This window comes from Enoplosus armatus, chromosome 4, assembly GCF_043641665.1.
Source record: "Enoplosus armatus isolate fEnoArm2 chromosome 4, fEnoArm2.hap1, whole genome shotgun sequence".
Lineage (NCBI taxonomy): Eukaryota > Metazoa > Chordata > Actinopteri > Centrarchiformes > Enoplosidae > Enoplosus > Enoplosus armatus.
Window position 1 is genome coordinate 20,287,136 of NC_092183.1, and position 25,365 is coordinate 20,312,500.

The 25,365-nt window shown below is 42.6% G+C and overlaps 3 protein-coding genes across 3 annotated transcripts; 1 reads left to right on the top strand and 2 right to left on the bottom strand.

Moving 5' to 3' along the window:
- Positions 1-296: 296 nt before the first annotated feature.
- On the top strand, positions 297-10,833 carry adamts13 (ADAM metallopeptidase with thrombospondin type 1 motif, 13). The gene is made up of 29 exons (XM_070903887.1): positions 297-377; positions 691-757; positions 964-1,097; positions 1,435-1,518; positions 1,727-1,851; positions 1,954-2,100; positions 2,839-2,973; positions 3,281-3,431; positions 3,545-3,649; positions 3,750-3,901; positions 4,020-4,083; positions 4,459-4,585; positions 4,697-4,845; positions 4,956-5,076; positions 5,415-5,495; positions 5,571-5,752; positions 5,949-6,105; positions 6,375-6,504; positions 6,602-6,781; positions 6,961-7,159; positions 7,243-7,339; positions 7,426-7,555; positions 7,695-7,871; positions 7,961-8,165; positions 9,182-9,527; positions 9,610-9,753; positions 9,844-10,023; positions 10,268-10,443; positions 10,555-10,833. Exons 1-29 carry the CDS (start codon positions 297-299, stop codon positions 10,708-10,710), a joined length of 4,182 nt encoding a protein of 1,393 aa, XP_070759988.1. The 3' UTR covers positions 10,711-10,833.
- LOC139283847 (carnitine O-acetyltransferase) lies at positions 10,825-16,211 on the bottom strand. Its single transcript, XM_070903888.1, has 14 exons — positions 16,160-16,211; positions 14,650-14,919; positions 14,377-14,495; positions 13,712-13,765; positions 13,458-13,623; positions 13,166-13,340; positions 12,843-13,021; positions 12,650-12,750; positions 12,452-12,571; positions 12,232-12,354; positions 12,002-12,137; positions 11,853-11,915; positions 11,616-11,753; positions 10,825-11,499 (listed from the first exon to the last, which is right to left on the bottom strand). The coding sequence occupies exons 1-14, from the start codon at positions 16,184-16,186 to the stop codon at positions 11,284-11,286; spliced, it is 1,887 nt and encodes a 628-aa protein (XP_070759989.1). The 5' UTR covers positions 16,187-16,211; the 3' UTR covers positions 10,825-11,283.
- A 539-nt stretch (positions 16,212-16,750) lies between these two features.
- LOC139284364 (immediate early response gene 5-like protein) lies at positions 16,751-18,245 on the bottom strand. Its single transcript, XM_070904615.1, has one exon. The coding sequence runs from the start codon at positions 18,109-18,111 to the stop codon at positions 17,233-17,235; it is 879 nt and encodes a 292-aa protein (XP_070760716.1). The 5' UTR covers positions 18,112-18,245; the 3' UTR covers positions 16,751-17,232.
- Positions 18,246-25,365: the final 7,120 nt, after the last annotated feature.

The following is a 25,365-nucleotide window of genomic DNA, read 5'->3' on the forward strand; positions in this document are numbered from 1 at the left end:
TCTCTCTCATCATCAAATTGTTTCAGATACAAAACAATAATGGATTGTAATAGTTATCGTTGCTCAGTGACGAAAGGCAAGAAATTACACAAATTAGTCATGGAAGAAAACGACTCAACCAATGAGAGCTGTCCTCTTGGAAAAAACGAGCAAATGACGTGTGTCACTCAGCAACTTTGTCCCTACTGTTTACACAAACACGTTACTCATACCCTCTTGGCCCGGGCTGAACAGGAGGATCACATATTGTCCTGGTGTCAAAGCAGAGCAGGTAGACGCACAGGAAGAGGGGAAACATGGTTTTTACGACTCTCCTGCTCTGTCTGCTGCTACTGCAGCCTGGCCTCGCTGCTCTAATGACTTCTCCATTGGATGAGGTAGGTGGAAAGCTGCGGGTGAACAGGAGCACTGTGGTTAGCTATTCCACTGCTCGGGACTTCTGCAAAGTACATTGAACTCTTCAACTTTAAACTGTTTATCATCCCGCGAAAACCCCCACAACCTGCAGAGAGTCATAACTGTGTTTTACTGGATTTACACGGCAATCACTACAAAAACACAAATGCTCTAAAGTAGTTTTGTGTTTTTCATTCAGTATTTGGGCCACAGATCTAAATTTAGGTACGCAGGTTTAAAGCTGCTTTTTCTAAAGGACCTAAAAAGGCTGTTATTGTTTGTGTCCTCTTAAAGCTTTTTCATCACTCCTCCAGTCAAAGAGACATAGTTTCCTCTCCTGGTTCTTCTCCTGACGCCTCAGGTAGGTCTCTCTCTCTCTATGGATGAGCTGAAAATTAAGTAAAAGTAATTCACATTTAATGCGATGAGAAATATCTTCTTTTTGTCATGGTGTAATGTAGTGCGATGTGTACAGTAAAACACCATCTTATAGTTCATGTTTAACTACAAAACGGGTACTATGCAGAAGCAAATTACTGGTATATGTCTATACTGTGTCTTCTCCAGTGAGTGGGCGGCTGCGTCGATCGGCTCTGATGCCTGATATCACACATCTGGAACTGCTGGTGGTGGTAGGACCTGATGTCCAGCAGGTCCACAAGCAGGATACAGAGCGATACATCCTCACCAACCTCAACATCGTAAGTCTGAGCACAAACATGGAGTGAAATGGTGGCTTTCTTAACAGGTCATTTTCTGTTGATTGCCATTTATGTGCCTTAAAATCAATGAATGGGAAAAGGAACAAACTCAAACTAACACCATTCACAGACCTGTAAGGCTGAAATAAAGAGTCATGAATAAATGATGAATTCAAGTAAAAAGCAACACAAGCTGGAGAGAAAAATCAGTTCTGACGATGCATGTTGAAATGTTTACATAACCAGACGTAGAGACTGCGCTGCAATACTGTAGTCCCATTACACTCTGAACATCCTGAAATATATTAACCTGACTTATATTCCAATTTCCACCCAGGCCTCAGAGCTGTTGAGAGACATGACTCTGGGCGCCAACATGAGGGTGCACCTGGTCCGCACCATCATCCTGTCAGAGCCAGAGGTAAGCAGCTTATAAGTTTTATAAGTTCAATGTAGAATCAAGTTCATGCATGACCAGATTTTAAAAGTAGTATGTAAGTACAGTGCTCTTTATAGCTCTTGTGTAATTTAAACATGCATAGCTAATGCTGTCATCCAGAGCGTAGAATGACCTTCTGTTTGTTTATGCTTTAATATCAGTACTTTTGTTCCTGCGGTCACTCTTCTAGCCGGAGATCCAAATGTCTGCCAACATCACCTCTTCTCTCAGAAGTGTGTGTGACTGGGGCAGAAGGATAAACCCCTCGAATGATACAGACCCGCTACACGCTGATCTTCTGTTGTACATTACAAGGTGTGTAGCTACATGGAGCTGGCTGTATTACAAATAGACGTTTTCTTCATATGTTATGAATGAACAAGCCACACTTAACTATATGTTTACCATCACAAACAGGTACGACCTGGCGTTGCCTGATGGGAATAAGCAGGTCAGGGGTGTGGCGCAGCTGGGTGGGGCTTGCTCCAGTGAATGGAGCTGTGTGATTGCAGAGGACACAGGCTTCGACCTGGGGATCACCATCACTCACGAGATTGGCCACAGGTAAAGCAGAGTCAAACACATGATCAGCAGTGGATCTACATTATCTACGATATCTGTTTAAAGTTTACATTTCAGCTTATACACCTTATGAGGTAACACTTTTTTTTTTACAGGTCTGTAATTTCCAAATAATTTCCAAGAAGTTTCCTGGAAACTATGTAAATTGGTACTAATTATAGGGAAAGTAGAGTATTTGTATTTCAGTCAGTTCACAGCAAGTCAGGTAAACATGCAAAAATGTAATTTGACTACTGGCATGCATACAATTAAACACGTATGGAGAATAAAGTGTCTAATAATAGATATATAACGAAATGATATTTACTTGTACTTAAATGTAGCTTTCCCTTTAAGGACATTCCTATTTTCCATATAATTAGTACCAAATAAAATGGCTCTTTCCAGGAAAGTTAGAAAATTCCTGGCAAGAAGATTAATTACCAAAAGATTTCCTGACACTGTGCAATTGAATGCAGCTTGGTTAAAAGAATGTAGTGAATTACTTTGAGGTTTCTGTCTTAATGAGCAAATCCTTAGAGAGGAGATTCTCAAGTTTACATGCTGCAAGTGTATTTACTGCAAAAATGGGATGCAAACTTTAAATATCACCACTCGTGCAGAATCAGCTCTTAACAATTAAGACTGCTTCATGATTTAAGGATCTCAACAGAGACATTTACAAATTCCTACAATAAAGTCAATTCAACACACTTTATATTTCATTTGACTTTCACCCAGTTTTGGAATCAACCATGACGGAGTGGGAAACACCTGCAGCAGGGGTGGGTTCATGATGGCCTCTGATGGAGGCTACAACAGTGTGGATCTGACCTGGTCCCCGTGCAGCCGACAGCAGTTGTTCGCATTCTTCAGGTGGGCCGACCTGCTCAGAGCAGCTGTGCATGACAATGTCTCTCATTCACCATGCAGACCCGGCACTGTTGAAAGTCATATCTTAATGCTTTCACCTCGGGTTGTTTTAACTGATTACCCTTTTCACATTTTGAGAAAGGCCGGTGTAATATTTTGGTTTTGATTCGAAATGCTTTAAAACTGTATTACATCTCAAGTACAGAAAAACTCCCAGTGTTATGTCCTCTAAGTAGTTTACACATGTGAGGTGCAAGTCGGCTGTAGTCTGGACTTGATAATGAGATGTCACATGTATTAATGTTCCCAGCGAAGGGAAAGCTGACTGTGTAAAAGACCTGCCTGCACTGGGAGGCACCCTTCAGGACTGGAAGCCTGGCCTGTATTATGGAGTGGATGACCAGTGCCGTATAGCCTTTGGTAACACTGCAAGAGCCTGCTCTTTCACCAATGCTGACCTGGTAAGTCACCTGTAATAGCAGCTTGATACCACCAGGTGGCACTTCACATCAAGCATGTACAGTATTTCCACATTACTAGTCATGTTTACAGTATTGGTCTCCTCTTCCATCAGCCAGCTTGTCGTGCCCTGTCCTGTCACGTTAACCCTGATGATGACAGCTCCTGCAAACGTCTCCTGGTTCCACTGCTGGACGGGACAGAGTGTGCACCTAATCAGGTACTGATCTGTGATCAGTGAGTCATTTTTGGTGCCAGAGTTATTTTCTAAAAGTAGACCCAAGCTATTTTTTTTGATGAGGTGCAATCCTCTCTTCCAGTGGTGTTTGAAGGGACGCTGTGTGTCCTCAGATGAGCTCAGCTCCTCAATGGGGGTGCATGGCTCCTGGTCCAGCTGGTCGGAGTTCTCCCCCTGCTCACGGACGTGTGGCGGTGGAGTCACTCATCGCACGCGGAAGTGCAATAACCCAAGGTAAGAAATTTGATGCCAGCGTCAGTCACGATCAGCGCTGAAGATCCTGTGACTTTACTTTAGAAGATGACGCGCTTTAAGTGTCACCACAACATATTTGTCATGTCTGGTTTTTCAGACCTGCTTTTGGAGGGAATGATTGTGAGGGACCGGATATTGAGGCTGAACTTTGTCACCAGCGGGTAAGTTCTTACTGGTCATGTTTACAGAGGGCCTCCGTACAGTAGGTCAGTACTATTTGCTCAGTGGATCATCGTACCCAGGATCGTCCCACATTTGAATGATCTTTTGTCAGTAGTCCGCAGCCTGTGCCTCCAAAGATAGAAGCCTCGACGGGATGACTCAGAGAATTAGAGGCAAAGAAGTCATTTAAAAGTGAGACCATGAGCTTTGGGCAAAGTGAGCCGTTCTCAAAATCAATTTTAGATAAAGACGAATGTTCTGCCCTGAATGCTTCTATAGTAGCTTGAGGTTGAAGGTGGATTCAGACACCATCATCAGGCCAGGAAAGTAAAATAAATAAATCCCTGTTTTTCCTCCCACACGTGTTGCTGCAGCCATGTAAGCACTCCCAGCTGGATTTCATGGCAGAGCAGTGTTCCCAAACAGACCTCCACCCCCTTTACCTGCTACCAAACACTGCCTCCTTCTACACCTGGATCCCTGCTGTGGGCTTTGCACAAGGTGGGCCTAAAGGAAACCTGTTTGGTTTCCATATATAAAGGGACAAAACCTTCATCTGTAACGTTTTTCTCTGTTTTGCCTTTTTTTTAATTCTTCTCGACTCACAACTAGGGGATGAGCAGTGCAGATATATGTGCCAGTCAGATGGAGACAACTTCATAGTGAGCCGCGGCTCTCAGTTTGTGGATGGGACTCGCTGTGAGTCAGACAGCCCGCCCCCCTTTGGCTCCACAGCTGCTTGCCTAAGAGGGAAATGCCAGGTAGAAATGACTAAGAGAACAGATCTTACTCTTTCACACTTTTCTTCTTCTTTTTTTTTTTATACACTCAGTCTTACACCTTTGTGAATTTCCTGTCTGTCTCTGATCAGCTGTTTGGCTGTGATGGTGTGCTGCACTCTGGGAAAGTGAGGGATGTGTGTGGGGTGTGCGGTGGAGATGGATCGTCCTGCAGCTTGACCTCTGACTCCTACACTGGTGGTCAGGCCAGAGGTAACACATTCAATGACAGAAGATGAATTGGAACCAATTTTGACGATTGATTAATCATTTGTTAAGCAAACATATCAAACACCATCTGATTCCTGCTTCTCAAATGTAATGATTTCCTGCTTCTTTTTTTTTAGACTGTTTGTCAGACAAAACAAGCTATTTTAAGATTTATTCTTGGGACCTGGGAACACGTGACATGTGTCACTTTCCACTATATCTAAAGGAATGTTTTACTGATTAATTGCATAAAAGAATCAATAGATTAATTAGCAATGTTGGTTACAGCCCTACTTCCTGTATTGTCTTCCATGAGTTATAATCAGTGCTTTCTGTTTCAGAGTACACCACCTTCATCTCTCTGCCATTGAACGCCACACAGGTTCATATTGTCAACAGGGCACCTGTTTTCACTCATATGGGTGAGTGTCATCACTGTGCAAGAGATTTGTTTCTACAGCAGGACGAAAACTCAGGAGTTGCGTTTGTGTCCGCAGCTGTAATGGTTGGGGATCAGTACGTTCTGTCTGGGACGGGCAGCATGGCACTGAATACGACCCACCCCTCCCCACTGGATGATAACCGCCTAGAGTACGGCCTCCGTCTGACCCCTGACCTTTTGCCCGAGATGGAGGAGCTGCTGCTGCCCGGACCGCTGCAAGAGGAGATAAACGTACAGGTCGGGAGAGAAAAACCTTCATTTTTGAAAGATGAATTCTAGTTCAAGAGGTGGCCTTTCTTCAACATTTGAAAACTAAAAAAATGTAGCTTTTACCACATCGCATCTTTATATGACGTTATAAACTCAGTAGAAATCAAATGGGGATAACCACGTGTGCAACATCTGACATTTATGAATATTTTTCTCTTTGCAGGTCTATCGCAAATATGGAAAAGAATATGGAGAGAAAACGAATCCGAACATTAGCTACCAGTTCTACGTACCTACCAGAAACAGTGACGTGATGGACATCACACCTAAAGGCAAATGGCAAATCTTCACCACACCCTGCTCAGTCTCTTGTGGTTCAGGTCAGTAACTGTTCATCTCGAGTCCTATCGAAAAGCACAAAAAGAATACCCAGCGTAATATAGTTTGATGGCATGTGTCATTATACATGACTGCACATTATAAAATCAGGTTTCTTGTTTTAGGAGGCAATGAGATCCCATAGAGGAGGCATTTGTACGTCAGCGTGCAGCAATGTTGACCTTTTTGAGCAATCTTTTATCCCGTTCTTACAGTATCTGTCGATCATGTTCAGTTTTCTCTTTCTACACATATTCACCTGTTTTTACAGGCACACAGAAGCATGCATATGTCTGTGTAGACAAAGACACCAACAACCATTTGGAGGAACACAATTGTGAAACACCTTCTCCACCCATACCACTTCACACCACCTGCCAGCTCTCACCCTGTCCCCCCAGGTTAGGTTCATCCTCAACTCTGTTCCCTCCTCATGGACTGACATATCCATGCAGCGCAGCACAAATGGCTATACATGAATAATTTACTGTCTTACAGGTGGGATGCAGGGACGTTTGGGCCTTGCAGTGCCTCCTGCGGTGGAGGAGAGAGAGTGCGTCCCGTAAGATGTGTTCAGAAACACGGAGCCGACGTGGTAAAGGTTCCAGACTCTGAATGCCCACCTGACACAGCTCCAGACACTGTTGAAAAATGTAGCCTGCAACACTGCCCTGCCAGGTATACAGTCTACAGAGTACTGGTGATCATTAGGTGCCCAGATATGTATTAATTACCAAGAGCGCGTGGGTCAAATAACTCCCTCTGACCACAGAATACACTGGTGTTATCCTGCTGCCTCAGTTTGAACACGAACAATATTAGCTTTTAAGTGAAAACCCTCTTATGTGTGTTTACAGATGGCGTGTGTCAGAGCCAGGGGAATGTTCCGCAGTGTGCGGGCCAGGAGAAGCAAAACGTGTCGTGTCATGTGTCCGGCCAGAAGACGGTCAGGATGTTGAAGTGGATCAAAGCTTTTGTTCAAAGCAGATCAAACCACCTGACTCTGTGCCCTGTGTGGTAGATGTTTGTCCCATCGGGTGGGAATCTAAAGGAGAGGTGAAGTAGAAAATGACTACAATCTCAGTCTTATTTCAAGTCTTGAAGCAATGTCTAAACCTCATCTTTCTTGACTCTGACAGCCCGTGTTAAAGTCTGGCTTGTTGCCACGCTCTAGACAGGCTCCTGTGTATGTCTGGAGTCCTGTCATCAGCCAGTGCTCAAAGACCTGTGGCAATGGTATGTGAAAAAAAATACACTCACCTTCACTCAGAAACAGCATTTCCTCATCAGATAAGGTCAACCAAAGCCCGCTGCTTATGTAGGAACCCTGCAGGTGTGGTTTTCCTGCGTGGACCACCAGACCAGACTGGGGGTGCCTGACTTCCACTGTGATGCTTCCACCAAACCTCCTTCTCAGTCGGAGACCTGCAACACATTCCACTGCCCTCCCGCGTGAGACACCATGCCTGACATGCACATAACAACAGCACGTCTCATATTTGTCTTGAGGATGTAGTCTACTATGTGTCCATTATTGTTTCAAATGAGGGTTTGAAAATTACAGCAGCAAAATGCTTTTTATAACAACCAGGTGGCGCTCTAAGCAAGGAGTCTGCAGTGTAACGTGTGGAGGAGGGGTGGCCAACAGGGTGCTGTACTGCGCTGGAGAAACAGAGGGGGAGGAGGAGGTGGTGGAGGATTCAGAGTGCAGTGACTTTCCCAAACCCACAGCAGTGGTTTCATGTAACACGCACAGCTGCCCAGCAAGGTACATCACACTCAAACACACACACACACACGTCAGAAATCCATTTCTACAAAGGCAAAATGACTCAAATACCACTGTCATTTGTCCAGGTGGAAGATATTCAGGACCTCACCCTGCTCGGTGTCCTGTGATTTGGGCGTAGCTCAGAGGACTGTGTCTTGTGTCCAGTTCGTCCACGGCAGGGAGAGCGTGGTGACGGAGCTAAACTGCCGTGCAGCCGTCAAACCAGCCACCACGGTGCCCTGCCTGGTGCAGGTCTGCACCTTCAGATGGGAAGTGAAACCATGGAGCCAGGTACATACCGCAGGAGACAAACGGACTGCAACACGACGAGTAGATTAGATTCGATTCAAGATGAAGCGATGAGGTGATTCATCGTTAAGTCCATTGACAGAAAGTTAATGATAATCTATTAATCATTTAAATCTTTTTTTCGAGCAGAAACGTAAACCCTTCTCTGGTTCCAGTTTCTCTAGCGTGAGGATTTGCTGCTTTTCTAAGTTTTATATTATTATAAACTGAAAATCAAAAGAAGACATGTGAAGATGTCAGCTTGAGCTCTGGGAAATTTTATTTAGTAACTAGTTGCTGCCGTAGATAAGATAAAGAATTGCAGAAGATAAGAACAAAGACAAATGAGTGGGAAATGTGAAGTAAAACTATAAGCCATTACACCATTGTTAAAAATCTGATATTGCATGTGGTACTTGAACTAACACACTGGCGGGCTTTTTCCTCATTATTTAATTTGTGTGGCTTATTACCGTCTTCAATATTGAGTCAACATCCCATTTTAAAAGACCATGCCACTACTACTACTACTACTTTACATCCCAGCTAGTCATTTTGCAAAGATTTTTACTGTGCTTTTGAAATATAAACGCATCTTTTTTCCACCCCTCCAGGCGTTAAGTGGTTTCCATTTATTAACAGAGTCTTGAAACTTGCTTGAGGTGTATGAATCCATCACAGGGAACAAGTCTATGATCGTTTTTGTTGAGGTAATGCCGACCTTTCAAATCAGTCTGTACTACAATTCATGATATTAAAGGTAATGCACTGACAAACGAGTAATGCAGATTTGATGTTCACTGTGTCAGATCACACAGCTCCAGCGAGTTTCGAGAGTCTGACAAATTGATTTTCATATGGTCTGGAAATAACTAATAACCAATTGCTGTCTGGAATTGTTGAAAGAAATACACCCAAAAATGAAAATCTGTACATATGCATTCAAAAATTGTCCTCGGATTTCATTTACATTATGAATGTAATAACTGTAGAAAGTCCCTGCTGTCCTTGCTCTCCAGTGTTCAGTGCCCTGTGGATACGGGATCCAGTCCAGAGCTGTGGCGTGCATGGGCCCCTCTAAGCCGGAGCCCCTCAGCCCTCTGTTCTGTATGCACATGCCCAAGCCTATCACCATCCAGGGCTGCAACACGGGCAGCTGCAGAGACGTGCCGCCCACCTCAGATGTCACCACTGCAGTGCACACTGAGGTGAAGGCTAACCTCACGGAGGAAGGACCTCTCCTGTCTCCAACTCTGAGCCACAAAGACACGCCACGGCACCGCATTGGCCATGTTCCTCCTAGTCCGACAGAGGCAATCACCATCCCACAGACCACCACAACAAACACCCCAATACCTAAACCCAGTTAGTACACACACACTCCAGCTCCTTAATCATTCTCAGTAAGAGCTGCAGGAGTATCACTACAGTGTCTGCTTTTTACCAGGTGCATGTGGACGGCTACTCTTGGAAGAATCAGGCACGGTGGACTTGAAAGACGTAACCGGTCGCTGCACCGTATCCATAGGTCGACCCCTAGATGAGGTCATTCATGTTACAGTGGAATCTGGCTCCTTGAGCTGCAGAAAAAGTATGTTTTATCAAATACATAAAGGATGATATCTCCTATGTCATGCCTATTGCAGCATGATAAATATCTGTGAAATGCGTGTTTCTACAGAGGAGTATGTCGCATTTTTCGACCGACTGGCGTTCGTGAGAAAGTGCGAGCAGGTAGCAGATAGTGAACTGACCACCAGAACCAACGTCCTGCTGGTGCGTCAAAACCTGCTCATCCCTGGAAACGGGGTCGTGTTCACTTACAATTCACAGAAAAACATGAAGAAGAGCCACCATCAGGGTAAGAGTGCTTGTGCGCTCAGCACGTGCAGAGGGGTGCATTGTTTTCTGCAATCCAAAAGGCTGACTTATCCTAGTTATTGCAACATAAAGGTTCAAATCTACAGCATTTTTAGGTGTTTTAGTATTTTAATCAGCACCTGACACCATCTCAAGACTTAGGAACCATTTTGCATTTTGCATTCATATGTTCTTTATCCAATGCATTTTCCAAAGATTAAACGTACCATGTCGTTGCCCCACAGATTGCGACATTCAGCTGTTTTCCCCAAGTGGTGTCTTTGAGAATCCAACAACGTCCGACACTAACCACACCTGTCGAATCCTCATCAATGCCCCCCCCTCAGTGAAGATCAGAATCCAAGCGCTACACATAGGATTAGTATTCAACTCCACCAACTCCCAGTCGACATACATTATGGTACGGGCGAGCTCTTTAATGTGTTTTTGTTTCAATATGCCGCACACTTAACGGGAAAGAAGCGCGAGTGTAATAACTGCTGCACTGCTTTGTCTTGTGTCTCTTGTTCAGATCCGAGACATGGATGTCTTGAAGACCAATGTGTTTAAAGGCCAGCAGCTGTTTCTGTGGCACTCCTCTGGAAATATGGCTGAGATTGAATTTCATGGAGACTACCTGCACACCACAGGGAGCTTCAGAGCCCAATATTCCTTCATGCGTCTTTGATACTAAAGTGGTTTGAGGAGGTTTGAAATTTATGTTTAACATTGCTTAAGTTTACAACACGACAACATTCTGTTGAGTAGAAAGGCTTAAACAGACTTAAGCAAGATCCTTTTTTTGTTTCGTTCCTATGTGCTAATTATTTTGACCTGAAATAAATAATAAACAAGACAAGAGCACTCAAAATCTTTAAGTCAAGCCAGGACAGTATCATTCTGAAGACTGCAGCAGGAACTAGTAAAGTATAAACAAAGAAAAAAATGTATACTATTACAATCAGCAAAAGATCTTCGTTTAAAGTTTTTATATATATATATATAACACAATATATTAAAATATAGGATTTCCATCATAGAGAATTGCTTCTCATCACAAAGGCAGTGTACTGACAGTCACACATTCTACTTTCCACAACGGAAACTTCAATCACAGGTTTCCCCCTCAGCTCCAGCACACTCAGCTCATTGTGCGTCTATGTCAGCGTGGCGTTCCGCCAGCGACTCCGGCACCGGTTCAGTTCCAGCTCCCATGCAGCCCGGCGGGACACAAACACCATGCCAGGCTCCTGTGCGGGGATCACTGCTTGGCTGTAGCTGTGTCCTCCAGGAGAGCTCTCATGTCCAACAGAGCGTCCTCTACAGCCTGGGCAAACTTGGCAGCGTTCGTCTCCTCACAGCTGTTGAAGGCCGTGATGGCGATGTTGATGTGTTCATCCATGGGATTGTAACACACTCCGTAGCCATCTGGCACCATCGGACCAAAGCACATCACGCAGTCCGTCTTGGAGCCAACCTGGACACGGAGACAAGGGAGAGAGATGAGGGCAAATACGCAACCAAACAAACACGACGACAAATAATCATTTGCTTACTAATAATAGACTGTGATTTTCTTGGATACAAATATACCTGGCTGGTGGAGAGATTATGGTGGTGAGCCACAGCAAAAGAGGTATCCATGAATATCTCAGGCATGGAGGTCAGGTCTTCAATACTCATCATCTTCAGCCCGAGTAGGTGCCTGTCTATGGCTTGTCCATGAATTGCCTAAAAAAGTCAAATTGAATGTGTAGAACAGAGATAAATCAATCGGACTTGGAAAAAACGTTTTTCATATTTTTTATACTGATGAACTCCAGCTCTCACGTTGTACGTGTTCTCCTTATGCGTCTCAATGGCCTTCTGCAGCAGCGCCAGCCTCTCTGTGTTCTGTTGACAGTATTGACTGCTCAGTCAGACAGCCTACATGCCGTAAGCTGCACATTTATTGTGAAACTCTAGTAGTTTAACAGTACCTGTATAGCCGGGTCCTGCATTGCTTTGGTAAAGTTAAACGAGTCTGCAGTAGTTACACGGATTGCGTCTGTCCGCCCATATTTGAACATTCGTAATGACGCACTCTCATAGGTAGAGCAGCAAATACTATACATCCTGGAATTCAAAAAACAGCACACAGGATATACATATATACACTTGTGTGTCTACGTCTAGCATCATTTTCGACTACGGAAAAGGGACTTCTTACCTGAAGTAGGCAAGTTGAAGAGCCATTTGCACAAAGCCATCAGGACTTAGCTTATGTTGCTTTGGCACATTTTTTCCAAAATGAGAGAACATGAGCACCTTCACATCTAAGTCATGCACCATTCTAATGAAACAAAAAAAAAAAGAGCGAGTTGAACTAAATGTCTGACATCAAAGCTGAGACAATAACAATACAATAATCATAACTCCACTTTACATACATGTTCATGTTTTGTTTGGCTTTCTCGATGTCTCTCTTGACCTCCGGCGTAATGTTAAAACGCAGTTTCTGGGGCATGGCCAGGGGAACCATGGGAGAGCGAACCATTTCAGTTCTCCGTCTGTTGAGAAAATATGAAACACTTGGTTCCTTTGAAAACAGGGAAAACACTCACATTTAATGATGGAAAGAAACTCACATGTACTTAACGACGTAATCGATGAGAAACACAATGGGTGGTCCCTCAGCAGGTGCATGTTCATACACCAGTCCACATGTACCGTCTTCACCGACAATGAACTGAGGACAATTTACAAGTACATTCAGATTCTCAACCATTACCACAGCACTGTTTATTATATCAAATATGAAGCCATTCGTCTCAAGCTGACCTGTAATGTCTTGTCAAACCAGCGGTTGCCGCTGTTCCAGCGAGCTCCTCCTCCGTGCAGCATCTGGGCAGCCACGCGGCTCTGGTACAGCTCATCTGACACCCGTGGCATCGGGGCATCCAAACAAACTGTGAAGATACTTTTCTGGATGGCACGGACTGACTCCTTATTTGTCTTATCTGGGGAGGGAGAAAACAGATCGGATTTTGTCCACAACATGTTTTCTCTCAAATACTCCTCCTTCGTCTAAAAAGAGAATAAAATCTTAGTTGATACTGAGCGTTTCAACACGGGCTCAAACATTTTGTCTCTGCTCTGCTCACCCTTAATCAGGTTGTTATAGGCTTTTCCCCAGGTGTTGCGGTGCTGCGATGTAAGGATGCCAATAGGCTCCTTATTAGTCTGCAAAGAGGAGTTCCAGATCTTCTCTAACTGCATGTACATCTGGTCTACTGTCAGGGGGGTGCCATCGCTGTTGTACACGTCCAAGACAAAGAACTAGGGGGGGGGGGGGCAGATCCAGTATTTCTTTAGCCATTGCACCAATGATAATGGCATTACAAAATTAGCTTCTCTTGAAATGTCTCGCTAAGTACAGCAGTACCATCTAAATACCTGGAAGTTGTGGACCACAGTGATATGAGTGGGAGGTGTTTTCCCGATGGTGTGGTTCACAACAGTATCTCTCTTTGGACCAGGGATACGACAGGAGGACAGGATCTGGTAATACTGGTCCATACACAGCGGCTTCCCACTCAGGTACTCCACGGGCAGGGTCTCACTATGACACACCACCCCACATTATCCACTTGCAGATTTGTAAACAAACTGCAAGTCATGATGTTTGTATTAGTTTCAGGCAAACTCACGTGTCAATCATCCTTTTAAAGTCCAAAACTCCTGCAATCAGTTTGGCAGCAAACCTGCACAGAAGACAACATTGTGTTCTTGACATATGATGATTACATGGTTTGTTTTGTGTTCATGTTCTAAAGCCACTGTGCGTACGAGACAACACAAAATTCAATTATCAGAAATCGGCTCTGAATGGGGAGATTTACAAGCAAATGTCATTCCGTGTTACCTAATAGTGCTACTGGCTGACAAACTGTGAGCCTACTGTACCCTGCACACCTAAAACTCCAGCATCTGCTTCACTGGAGTGTTTCTCTATGGGGCCAACCGTGTTCACTGCATATCCCATGGGTCACAGTGGTCAAAAACAGCTGAGCAATGCTGTGAGCAGCCAAAGGGCTTTAAATAGCCAGCATGTGGAGGGAAGCCTGTGCAAAGGTCGGCTTGAAACTCCAACTTCATACGAGCCTGTTTATACTGGACTTCAACACAACGTGAATCACTCTCAGAAACAACTTTATGAGTGTGCTTAGAATTAGACAATTAAGGTTTACAACTGATAATATGGGAAGCCAAGACATTTACAGCACACATTAGAAGTACTGGCTCTTCTTTTTTTTTGTGTGATAAACAGCTTAGTTACTGTGGCTGGTTTTACAGTGGATCCCGTGTTTCTCACCTCATCTGTCCTTGTCGATCCTGGAAGTGCATGCGAGGCAGGACAACCCCAGGGCTGGTGTAGACCGCCACCGGCATACGGCAGTCTAGATAGGCCGACTGCATCCACCATTCTGACAGCTACGTAAACATAGTAGTAGTCAGAGAGCAGGATTTAATATGTTTCTATATATTTCTCCATTGCTTGTTTAGATTACAGTCTTCAAGGCAGGATTACAAACATATTGATGTCTAATACAACAGAATATTCAGCTAAATACACCCAGATATCTACCCAGTTATCTGTCTTGCGTGCCCGTCGCTCCAGGCCTTTCTGCAGCCTTTCCCCCACACCGCCCTTGAGGAACTCCTCCACCAGTTGCCGGGTGTGTTCCAGCTCCTCCTCGCTGACGATGGGCTCCAGAGCAGCCAGGTATCGCTCACACGTCTGCTTCAAGGGCGGCACAGGCAGCTTAGGCAAACCCTCCTGGTGCACCAGGGACCTCTCTGGGATCTGTGTTACTGGTCTGAACAGGCGACATGGCCTCACCATAGCAGGCCGCAGCTGGAAGGACACGGTCTTAATAAGCACAAGCTCTCCTCTGCCATTAGAGATTACATAGGCGTCCGACACCAAGAAAGTATCGCAGCTGCTCTTTGGTCCTGCAGGTCCTGGTACTGCAGGCTCACTGCCTTGGCATAAAAGTGTACCATTTCATTTGACTGATAATCTCACAAGTTGAACCAGAAGATTAATTGGATTTAAGAGCTGACAGATGCTGCCTCACAAATCCAGGCGTCAACATGTTGTTAAATATTAAGTGTATGCAATCGAAGCCTGGAATAGTAAATGACTCAGTGCAAAAGGGTTCAAGTCAGAACAGGATTTAGTGTTGTGAACAACATTTCTAATTATTTACAAAGGAATATTAATTACAGTGAGGTGATTTGGTCAGAGAAAACTGACACCAAAACAACAGAGGAAAGCAGCCACACTGTTTGTTTGGACCCACTGGTGTAGGCTCTGCCAGCTTATTAATAGAATGAAAGAACACATGAAAGCAAGAAATATATCCGTGCCCTCACGCTCACTGGTGGTTAATGGTATTAAGTCGTTATCTCATATAATAATGATAAGATTTGGAAATAAGGGGAGAGATTTGCATCAGATTTATAAATTGTGTTGAGTGTTTATAAATTAAGTGGAATACGAATGAATTCAGAATTAGTCATATAAATCATTTACATTAATGAACGCAACTTTCATTTGTGCCAAGCCTGTGGAAATGCACTGAAGAACTTCCGGTAGAGGTTTTCAAAATAAAGGAGGTTATGGCCACCGTGTATTGCAGCGTTCTAGGTGTGTTTTTTTAGCAATAAATGCCACAAGAAATACTATAAAAAGAGACGAATAATACTAAAGGGGGGATCTGTAGCGAAAAAAACTACTACTATAGCGTTTTTTTTCCAATGCCCTTTTTTGCAGCATGCGCAGTAACGTTAAGCTAACGCTGTGCTATTCGCTACGCCAAGCTAACGTTATGCAAAACATCCCAATGAAGGGCAGCTAAAAAACGCTCTAAATGAGTACTCTGCCATAACAAACAGACCTTTACCAGACATTTTGACAGGCTACAGTGGTGAAACATGGGCTACATTATAGCCGAATATCGTTGACATTGTTGTTGTCCTGTACAGCGCCCCACCCCCTTCACTCAGTCTGATGCCGTAAATCCAAACGTAACGTTACTGCGTTTGTTATTACGCACTTAAAATACATGTAGCCTAAAAAACAATACACTCACCGCGGTTCTGACAAAAACACCCAACATCTTGTCCAACAAACGCGCTAAAGTGGTTGACTGTCCCGGGAATATAGATGGGGAAACCCTCGGGCAGTCATGTCTCAAGGACAAGCATGCTGTCTATTCTCAGCCATCCGCCCCCCTCGGACCTACCGAGCAAAGACAACTGCGAGCTCCCCACTAAAAGTCCTGTTAATCTAAGTGGAGTTTGGTGCATGCGTGCATGCCGTTGTAAAATATTTAACACAAAATATTTTAGCAATGATAAGCGGCCTCATTTCGTCATCTATTTGTTTTGATAGACGAAACAATAGATGCCAGTGATCCATAAGAACCATTAATGAACTATTATTATCATTATATTGTTATTCATTTAGTTAGCCTATGGCAGAGTCATACACTTATAGATAAGCCTATGATATTCCACAACGCTGATTAAATGATGGCTATGGGAAAAAAAAAATACAAGGTCACTATAAACCCCATATATGTATGTCTATGAGAAACCCACTCTTGTGCATACTTAACAAATGTATAGTGGTATAATTAATCAGGAGTTGGAAGTTGCAATTTAAAGCCAATACAGCAGTGTTTCAAAATGATGTTCATTTTATTGATTAATAAAAGCAGGGCCTGATATAAATAATACATTTAGAATTAGTTTTCTGCGTCGATCTGGAGCATGAGGCTGTACAGATCTTTACTTGCCACATGATGGAGCTCGTCCAACATCTTTCTGGAGAGAAGAGCGTTCACTAATTTCTTCAGGAAATACAAACCAAAGACAGACCCCAGCACCCCACACGAATCACCAGAAAATGAGGTTTAAATTCAAAGCTGCAGATATTTTATACTGTGTGAAGAAAGCATATTAACCGGCACATGAAATGTTAAATGTGCAAAAGTGATCCCAAATGGATATGACCGCTCTTATACATGCCGAACCACATTTCATCAACATTATTCAAACAGAGGAGAGAGAGAGAATTGCATTCGTGTCATGGTTTATTCAACAAACAAAAAAAAAAACAATCAAATAAAACGATACAAAGAAAAAAAAACAATCATACAAATCAAAATGCTTCGATTGCTCTGGTCCAACCGCTGCCTGTTAACAGCGTGTGTTTTAAACAAATTGTCTGAGCGGCGAATATTTGCTCAAGGTCCGTCTGCTGCCAACTCACAAACTCGGATAGTCCACCTGAACCCAACACCGAGATCAGGTTGGAGATGTTCGTGCTGTCCAACTGCTCCGAGTCTGAATGGGAGTCGTCGTCGGTCCTCATCCTTTTACACGGCACCGGCCCAAAGTCTGGCAGATAAAACTCTGGATCAACAATATGATAACTTGTGTCCATCTTTCGCTTTTTGCTGTAGCACTGCGCGCCCTGCGGCTGTTTTGACTGCGCGCAACAGTCTGAGTGGAAGTATCCGTTCGTGACAGTAGTCACCACATGCGTGTCCAAGTCCAGGACGGTCTTTTGGTTGGCCTGTGCGTTCGGGATAGGTAACTCCCAGGAGGACTTGTCCGCGCAACTCCAACAGGCTTCCGAAACCATGAGGTCGGAGTCACTTGGTGAAACCATTGCGCAGGCAGATGCGTCTTGGTGCGCCACCTCTGCAGGCTGGCCGGTGGGCTGGTGCGCTCCGCAGTGCCAAGTGTCCGACTCAACCCCAGTAAAGTTGCAGTAGAAGTCATCGGCCAACTCCGTTAAGCTCCCAGTCAATTCTAGGTATTCTTGCCGCTCGCGGACTGCAGCTACATCCTCATAATGATGCGTCCTCTGCGTTTGCGACAAGTTTTTGCTCACATAAAACTGCCTGGCGTTTCTCAGTACGTACGTTACCAGCAAGTTCTTGTGGAGCTTGATGCCTCCTCTCTGCGTCCTGGAGCTTTGGATTTTCCTCAAAGAAATGGAGATCAGATTCTGTGCGTCAAATGCACACTCCATCCTCAATCGGGCCACCCTTTCTTTTTTCCGCTCAGTCTCTCAAAACGTGTGTTGTCCTAACTGAAGAAATATGTATGTCTTTAGTTGAGATTCCTACTTGATTCGTGTAGACTGTGTCCATAGCGCTCCATGTCTTCCCAGTAAGGGCATGGATTTGCAACTCTCATCTTTCCTTGCCACGCCCTCGCGTAGACATTGTCCAATGGGAGGGAGGCGGCGCTTCTGTTATACGCAAATATCACTACTAGCCTCATTCAGAATGCACGTAGGAGCAGGCATGCTGCATTTCACTAAATGTGCTCTGAGCTTTTAAACCTCAGTGCGGACAAAAAAAACCATCAACATTATGTAGAAAAGTAGAAGAGAAAAGGGAGGAGTAGAGCAGAGAAGAATATAGCACAGAGTAATAGAATAGAAGAGAACATACAAGAGAGTAATCAGGTACAACAGAACAGAGAGTTTTAGAATATAATAGAATATACAGCAGTAGAGAGTTATAGAATTGATAAAGAATAGATTACAGCAGAACAAAACAGAGTAGAAAGAGAGGAGTAGAACAGAATAGAACAGAATACAGAAGAGAGTGGCAGAACAGAACATTCCAGAGAGTAACAGAACAGAATAGAATAGAATAGAACATACAAGTGAGAGTAATCAAATAGAACAGAATATAGTGGAAAGTGATAGCATAGAAAGTAATAGAATAGACTATAGCAGACAAATCAAACACAGCAGAACAGAACATACTAGAGAGTAATAGAATAGAATATAGAGAGTAGAGAGTGAAAGCACGGAAGAGAATAGAATCGAATAGAATAGAACACGCAGTAGTAGAGAGTAACGGAATAGGGCAGAATAGACTAGACTATAGCAGGGAGAAATAGAATAGAATTGAATAAAGTATAGCAGAGGTAATGGAATAGACGAGGATAGAGTATAGTAGAAAGTAATAGAATAGAACAGAACATACAATAGAGTGATGGAATAGAATAGAGTTGAATAGAGTGTAGTAGTGAGCAACAGAACAGAACAGGATAGAACAGAATATAGAAGAGAGTAATAGAACTGAATAAGATATAATGTAGCAGAGAGTAATAGAATAAAGCAGAATGGAATAGAGAGTAATAGAATAATGATAATAGAAAAAAGCAAAGAGTAACAGAATAGAAGAAGAATATCAAACTGATTAATAGAGCTCTTTTTTTTTCTTTTTGTTTTTTTTTTTACAAGTAAATGCAATTCAAACAGCTTTCCAGAGCCATAAATGTCAGAAAGACAATACAGAAATATGTCTGCAATACAATCTTAAAGCTAGGTGCTGCTACTAACAGCGGAGAATTAAGAAACCAGAGTAAAGGCAAACTAAAAATGTAAGTTTGGATCGCACGTTTGAAAATGTCAACATTTTCCACAGAGCCTCTGGATGACTGTTCCGTGAAGCAGGGCGGCAGCTTCTGAATGCAGCCTCACTAAGAAGCACAAACGTTTAACCCTAACCTCAAAGTAAAACAGAACAGAGAGAAGAGAGCTGGAGAGAAGTGGAATACAATAATATTAACTTCTATACTATACTATAGAATAGCCTACTATACTATACCATACTATACTATACAAACCTGTATACTAGACTGGGTAACACAGACATTTCCTCAAAAGCCCCATTAAACATGCTCATACATAAATACTGTGCAGTACATAGGTTTAACGCACATATACACACGTTGAGTAAATTATGAATGTACTGTCTGAAGCTGACAGTGATGTCATTAGGACTGCCTCCGATAATAGAAATATTGCCACTGCAGTCAGATACGTGAGGTAAAAGCTCTTTGTAGAGAGATTATCTGTCATCCGTGCTCCACATCTGTTTGTGTGTACACACGCAGATGGCTGACATCATACCGAACACCTGGATATGACTTTGATTTCCTGCCAAATCTGTGAATCGGGAGGACAGCCACTATTATGGTTATCATGCTCTGATAATAGTGTAAATTGGAGTCTGACATGTGTGCTCCCTCTGGAGTATAGTCTAAATGGCAGAGAGCAGATTATTATCAGGTTTTATGGTACAGTGGCATTTTATGTTGTAGTTCAGTCATTTGTAGTACAGTAGAGTACAGTATAGGAGTGCTGAATAAATGAGTTTAATTTGATTAAAAGGTATTATTGTTACGTAGGGAAGGGAAGTTAAACTTTATGACTTGCCTCTTTATTATTAACAGCGCCTCAATTCACTGTTTATAGGCAATAGGTTTGGTAGAGGATATAGTGCAGTGAAGTACAGTATAACACAGTGTATGTTTTAGTGTAATAGGTTGAAAGTGACATATAGGGCAAATATATATTTGGAAATCTCTTGCTTTGGTTTTTTCAAATGATCACAAAACACATTAATAATAATCATAACAACTTAAATAGAAAAAACCTAAAATACTCAGGTGGGAACTAGTACTTACTTTTAGAGTAAAATGGTCGCCAGTGCACTTTATACAGTTTTGGGTGGCTAAATTGCAATGCTAGTGAGATGCAAATGGGAATAAAAGGAGGGGGGGGGGGGGGGGGGGTAGGTGCCAAAATGTCACACTGGGTAAAAAAACAACTGTGACGAACATTTTACTGAGCATCACCGGAGAGAAACCACAACCTACAATATGTGAGAGACAGAACCAAAGGTCAGACCAAATGTCAAATGGACTTAAGACACTGCTATACACACTCATGTTAGCTGGAGTAATCATACACATAGCTCGTATGACAGTTCAATGGAAAAAGGACATTCATTTGACCAGTTGTTGTACTATTGCTGATCGATGCTGATCACTTGGACCACTCGGTGTTCATGAAAACATCAATTGTAGAGAAATCAAGTTGCCACGAACATTAAACGTTCATGATACTTGTTTTTTGCGATGTCAAATGTATGATTCTTAATCTCTGAAACAAATATGGCCATGGTAACTCCGTGATATCTGTAATGGTAAACCAGACGCTGCTTATTTATATAGTGTAGTACAGTATAGTATGGGTAGCATACTACAGCGCCATTGTTGGGATGTAAGTAAGTGTCAAGCTGAATGTCCTGAATAAAATCTGATGTTTGCATTTCAAAACCGAGGTTAAACATATGATGTTCTGTAATTTACCAGTGCTTTGTTCTTATTTATTTATTTTCTCTCCATACTGCTGCATTGCAATCCCATTACCACTGACACCAAATGAAACTAAGGCTCTGATTTCAACTACTAGATAGATGGACAGTCTTTATTGTCCCAGAGGGAGATTTGTTTTCACAGCCTGTACATATTCCACAAAGAAACCTACAGATATGCACAATACATGACATATGCACTTGTTTTTATATTAAGTAGAGGAACATTAAGATAGTATAGTTATACTAGGAATAAAACTACAAACTAAAACTACCTAACACAACAATTCTGTAATAAATGCTACTTTTGTTGTGATTCTTTGTAATAGTTGTAGGCACCGTCTCAGGAAGGTGTCGATTCAAATGTATGGTGGTTTTTGAGGCTGTAGTTTGTGGAGGTTTTTCCCATTATATTCTGATATTATATTACGTGTCTGGTTTTCTTCCCTTTTGGATTTCTAAATGATGTGGACAAAATATAAGAAACACCTTCCCCAGAATGTAGTTTAATACGGCATCACTACAAATTATAGCCTCAAAATGTTCCACAGAGTTGAGTTAACACACTAAACACTAAAAAAGTATAATCTAAAAAAAAAAAAAAAACTGAAAGTAAGGTATGCATTACTGCACACTGGAAACACATAGTACATAGTTCTGGTCACTACGTACATAATTATTGGAGATATAGTATGTTAAAGTGCAGTGTTTTAATTGATGAATGAATATGTTTTCTAGGGTCCATCTCTTATCGTAGGCCGACCCTTAAATGAGTTCTGCTCAGGGTTGCTATGGACTCGTTATGGAGAAAATAAGCTCTGCAAAGAAGACTTAGTCACACATTTTGTTTTAATAACAGCAAACTCAACTTTTTAAAAACACATTTTGCCACACATGAACCACACTTACAAGTGACAAAGAGAGAGCCTCTTATAATTTTGAAGTATTTTTTTCTTTTTCGACAAACACTAAAGTACAAAACGTATCGAATGCTTCTGGATTGTAGGACAGCAAACTGTACTACTCCATTGAAATGGTGGGACAGCATTGGCCACTGGTGATTTTGAAGTCTTTCACTTGAGACAAACAAAACATTCCCACTTTTGTGAGTTTTGTAAAGACATGAAACATACCACTGTAACTCTGACACGAACAATAAACACATCTGATAGTTCATAGATGCATAACTGAACTATGTGTTAGGAGCTGAAATGAATTAAATATTCATGATGGAAGACCATTATTTGATAAACTCAACTTAGATGTTCTCATCTAAACAATTTTTACACTTAAGTTATGTCTCTACATTCGTATTCAACCTAAATATTACATTACATTAGTTACTTCATACTACTTGTGCTGACAAAGGATTTTATTGTATCTGATTGAAATCCTGGACAAGGGACTCAGCCCCGCCCATAACCAACTCCTTCTTAACTCAAAAAAAAAAAAATTGAGAAAAGAGTCGTACTTCAAGCACTTTTCTTATCAATAAATCTGTAGTTCTTGAGTTGGTGGATGAGTCCAAACAGAAAAGAATCACTGCTAAACAAAGAGAATTCAGTCTTCCCACAGTGCGTCCCTTTAAACACAGAGCTGAGATCTGCAGCTCGGTGGAAGATGCACACAATTACTTCAGAGGCGGGGTGCTGTATTTACATATGCAATATGCATAAGCAAGGTTACTGTGAGGGTGAAATAACCGCGAGATAGAGGGAGAGACAGAAAGGAGGGGCTTGGTATGAGATGTGTGTATGTGTACGTGTTTGTGTGTGTGGTGGTGATGGAGAGCGGGTGTGTGGGGTAGGGGGGTGGGGGGAGGCAGAAAATTGGTGTTATCAATATTTAACCAACCCTTCCAGCATATTTATGGCAGACAATAGGGCAGACTTGCAACTGTCTCATGTGAGTGGAAGTGTATTTACTACAGACTGAAATAGAGGCTGTAAATATGATGTTCATTGATATATCCCCGCCACCCTCGCATGGAACCGGTGGAGAGCCCACCACTTGGTGCACCACTCTAACAGTTGACTCTCACCAAAATAAACTATTAATATAATCTGCTAATTTCATGTCACAACCCCTGAGTCCATCCCAAATATTCATTAGGGAGATATTTCTACATGTGGCAAGCAGATGTATGTAATTCAATCAGTTTGAGAAAAAAAAAAAAAAAAAAAAAAAAAAAAGAACCCGAAAAAGCTATGAAAAGAGGGAGAAGAAATAAAATGTCTGGAGCCTTTTTTTCGCAGACCCATGGCCTCTCAGAAAATGTTTCCATGTGTTGTGTCTGAGCACACTGAGAGCAAAGAAGGAAAACATTCTCTCCTCCAAACCACATGCAACAGATTCTTTCTGAAGCCAAATAAATCAACCCTGTGTTTCAGATCATGTGACACTTTTTGTGCTTTGTGTTATTCCCAACATATCCTGTTTCAAACTCCCCCCCCCCCCCCCCCCCCCCCTCCATTCCAACACTCTTTCACACGCACAAACACCACACACATACACATACACGCCACATGCACATTCAGAGTTTCCATTTCCTGTGCGTAAGATCACCTGTACAGACAGAATGGCGGGCTTCAATGCGACATGCTCAGGCAGGAAAACAGGAAAAGGAGTTCAAGGGTGTCCAACATGAAATACTCACAGAGTTAGGGGAAACCCAGAGCTCATGGCAGCACTCCAGTTTCTGAAGACAGTAAGTAAAGTTTCACTAGTGCACTTTTTCTTTGCTTTAGCACTGCCATCATGTGCTCTACTTTTGCTTGTGCAAAAATGTTCCAGAAGTGTTAAACATCTGCCTGCTCAGGCACAATACATACATTTCAGTGCAAGTTAATAGCATACACACAGTACAGTATGCTTTAACAAATGCTTTGTCTTATTAAAGGAACAGTTCAACATTTTGGGAAATATTTTGTTTGTTTTTTTTTGCTTTCTCACTGAAAATTAGATGAGAAAATCTATACAACTCTAATATCTGCATGATGTTGCAGTGCCTAACAGATGGTTAGCGTAGCTTAGCATAAAGACTAGAAACAGGGGAAAACATCTACTGTGGCTCTGTCCAAAGGTAAAACAAAGACTAAGAGTCTAATATGCGGTTCTGTGCGGATGTGCAGTGCTAATGTCAGCAAGCTAAAATGCTAACATGCTGATGCAAATATAAGGTCTACTTGTTCACCATCTTAGTTTAGCGTGCTAGCATGACAACATTTTCTAATTATGCTGGGAAATATGTTGATGTGAAGATCGATACCATTCTCATGTTTGTATGGTAAATATGAAGCTGCAGCCAACAGCCGATTAGCTTAGCTTAGCATAAAGACTGGAAACAGGGAAAAACAGCTAGCTCTGTCCAAAGGTAACAAAATGCGGCTACCTGCACCTCCAAAGTTCACTAATTAGCACGTTGTGTCTCGTTTGTTTAAGCCGTACAAAAGCATCGAACAATCACATTGCGCAAAATGTTGAACTTTTCCTTTAAGGATTTCATGTTTTCCTGACATACTCTACCATATATCCCTCACTTCTTTCCTCTAATACCATCCATAGGTTTTGCTTAGCATGTTCTATTGTTACCTTGTAGTTCTTGCTATATGTGACATGCCATTCTGATCAATCACCCTGGTTCTCTGTGGGGTAACACAGTGTTCCCCTGTGCATCTGACAGCCATCCCTAGCCCATTTACTGTCAAATGGGCTCCGCTCCCTTTGCCTGAGCTCAGATGCAGATTTATGCCAGAGCATTGCCGGTTCTTGCATATTAGATGAAAGCCTTGTTTGCATATACCCGCTCTACCACCCCCCCACCCCCACCCCCACCCTCCCCTCCTTCCCTCTTCCCCCCTCTTTCTCTCTCTTCCTTTTTTCTGAGGCGTCACTTTAATATGTATGCAAATGGGCTGCGCTCCACGGGCAGATATGTGTGGAGTCCTGTCCTGCAGTCAGGAGGTGTAGGAGAGATTGTGTTTGTATTTATGAGGCATGGGCCCTGCCGCTCTTGGGAGAGAAAACGCTGCGAGTAGTGTGGTGGAGGCTCTGCAGTGCAGGCAGAATGCAGATATGCCAATAACAGAGGTCATGGTTGTCAC

Bases quoted from the DNA above. Each gene is read 5' to 3' on its own strand.
- adamts13 (XM_070903887.1), top strand. From the start codon at position 297: ATGGTTTTTACGACTCTCCTGCTCTGTCTGCTGCTACTGCAGCCTGGC. The intron at 8,166-9,181 runs GTACATACCGCA...CTTGCTCTCCAG, and splicing joins AAGTGAAACCATGGAGCCAG to TGTTCAGTGCCCTGTGGATA. The intron at 10,024-10,267 runs GTAAGAGTGCTT...GTTGCCCCACAG, and splicing joins GAAGAAGAGCCACCATCAGG to ATTGCGACATTCAGCTGTTT.
- LOC139283847 (XM_070903888.1), bottom strand. From the start codon at position 16,186: ATGTTGGGTGTTTTTGTCAGAACCGCG. The intron at 13,624-13,711 runs GTGAGTTTGCCT...GGTGTGTCATAG, and splicing joins TTTAAAAGGATGATTGACAC to TGAGACCCTGCCCGTGGAGT. The intron at 11,754-11,852 runs GTGAGAGCTGGA...TGACTTTTTTAG, and splicing joins ATAAGGAGAACACGTACAAC to GCAATTCATGGACAAGCCAT.
- LOC139284364 (XM_070904615.1), bottom strand. From the start codon at position 18,111: ATGGAGTGTGCATTTGACGCACAGAATCTGATCTCCATTTCTTTGAGG.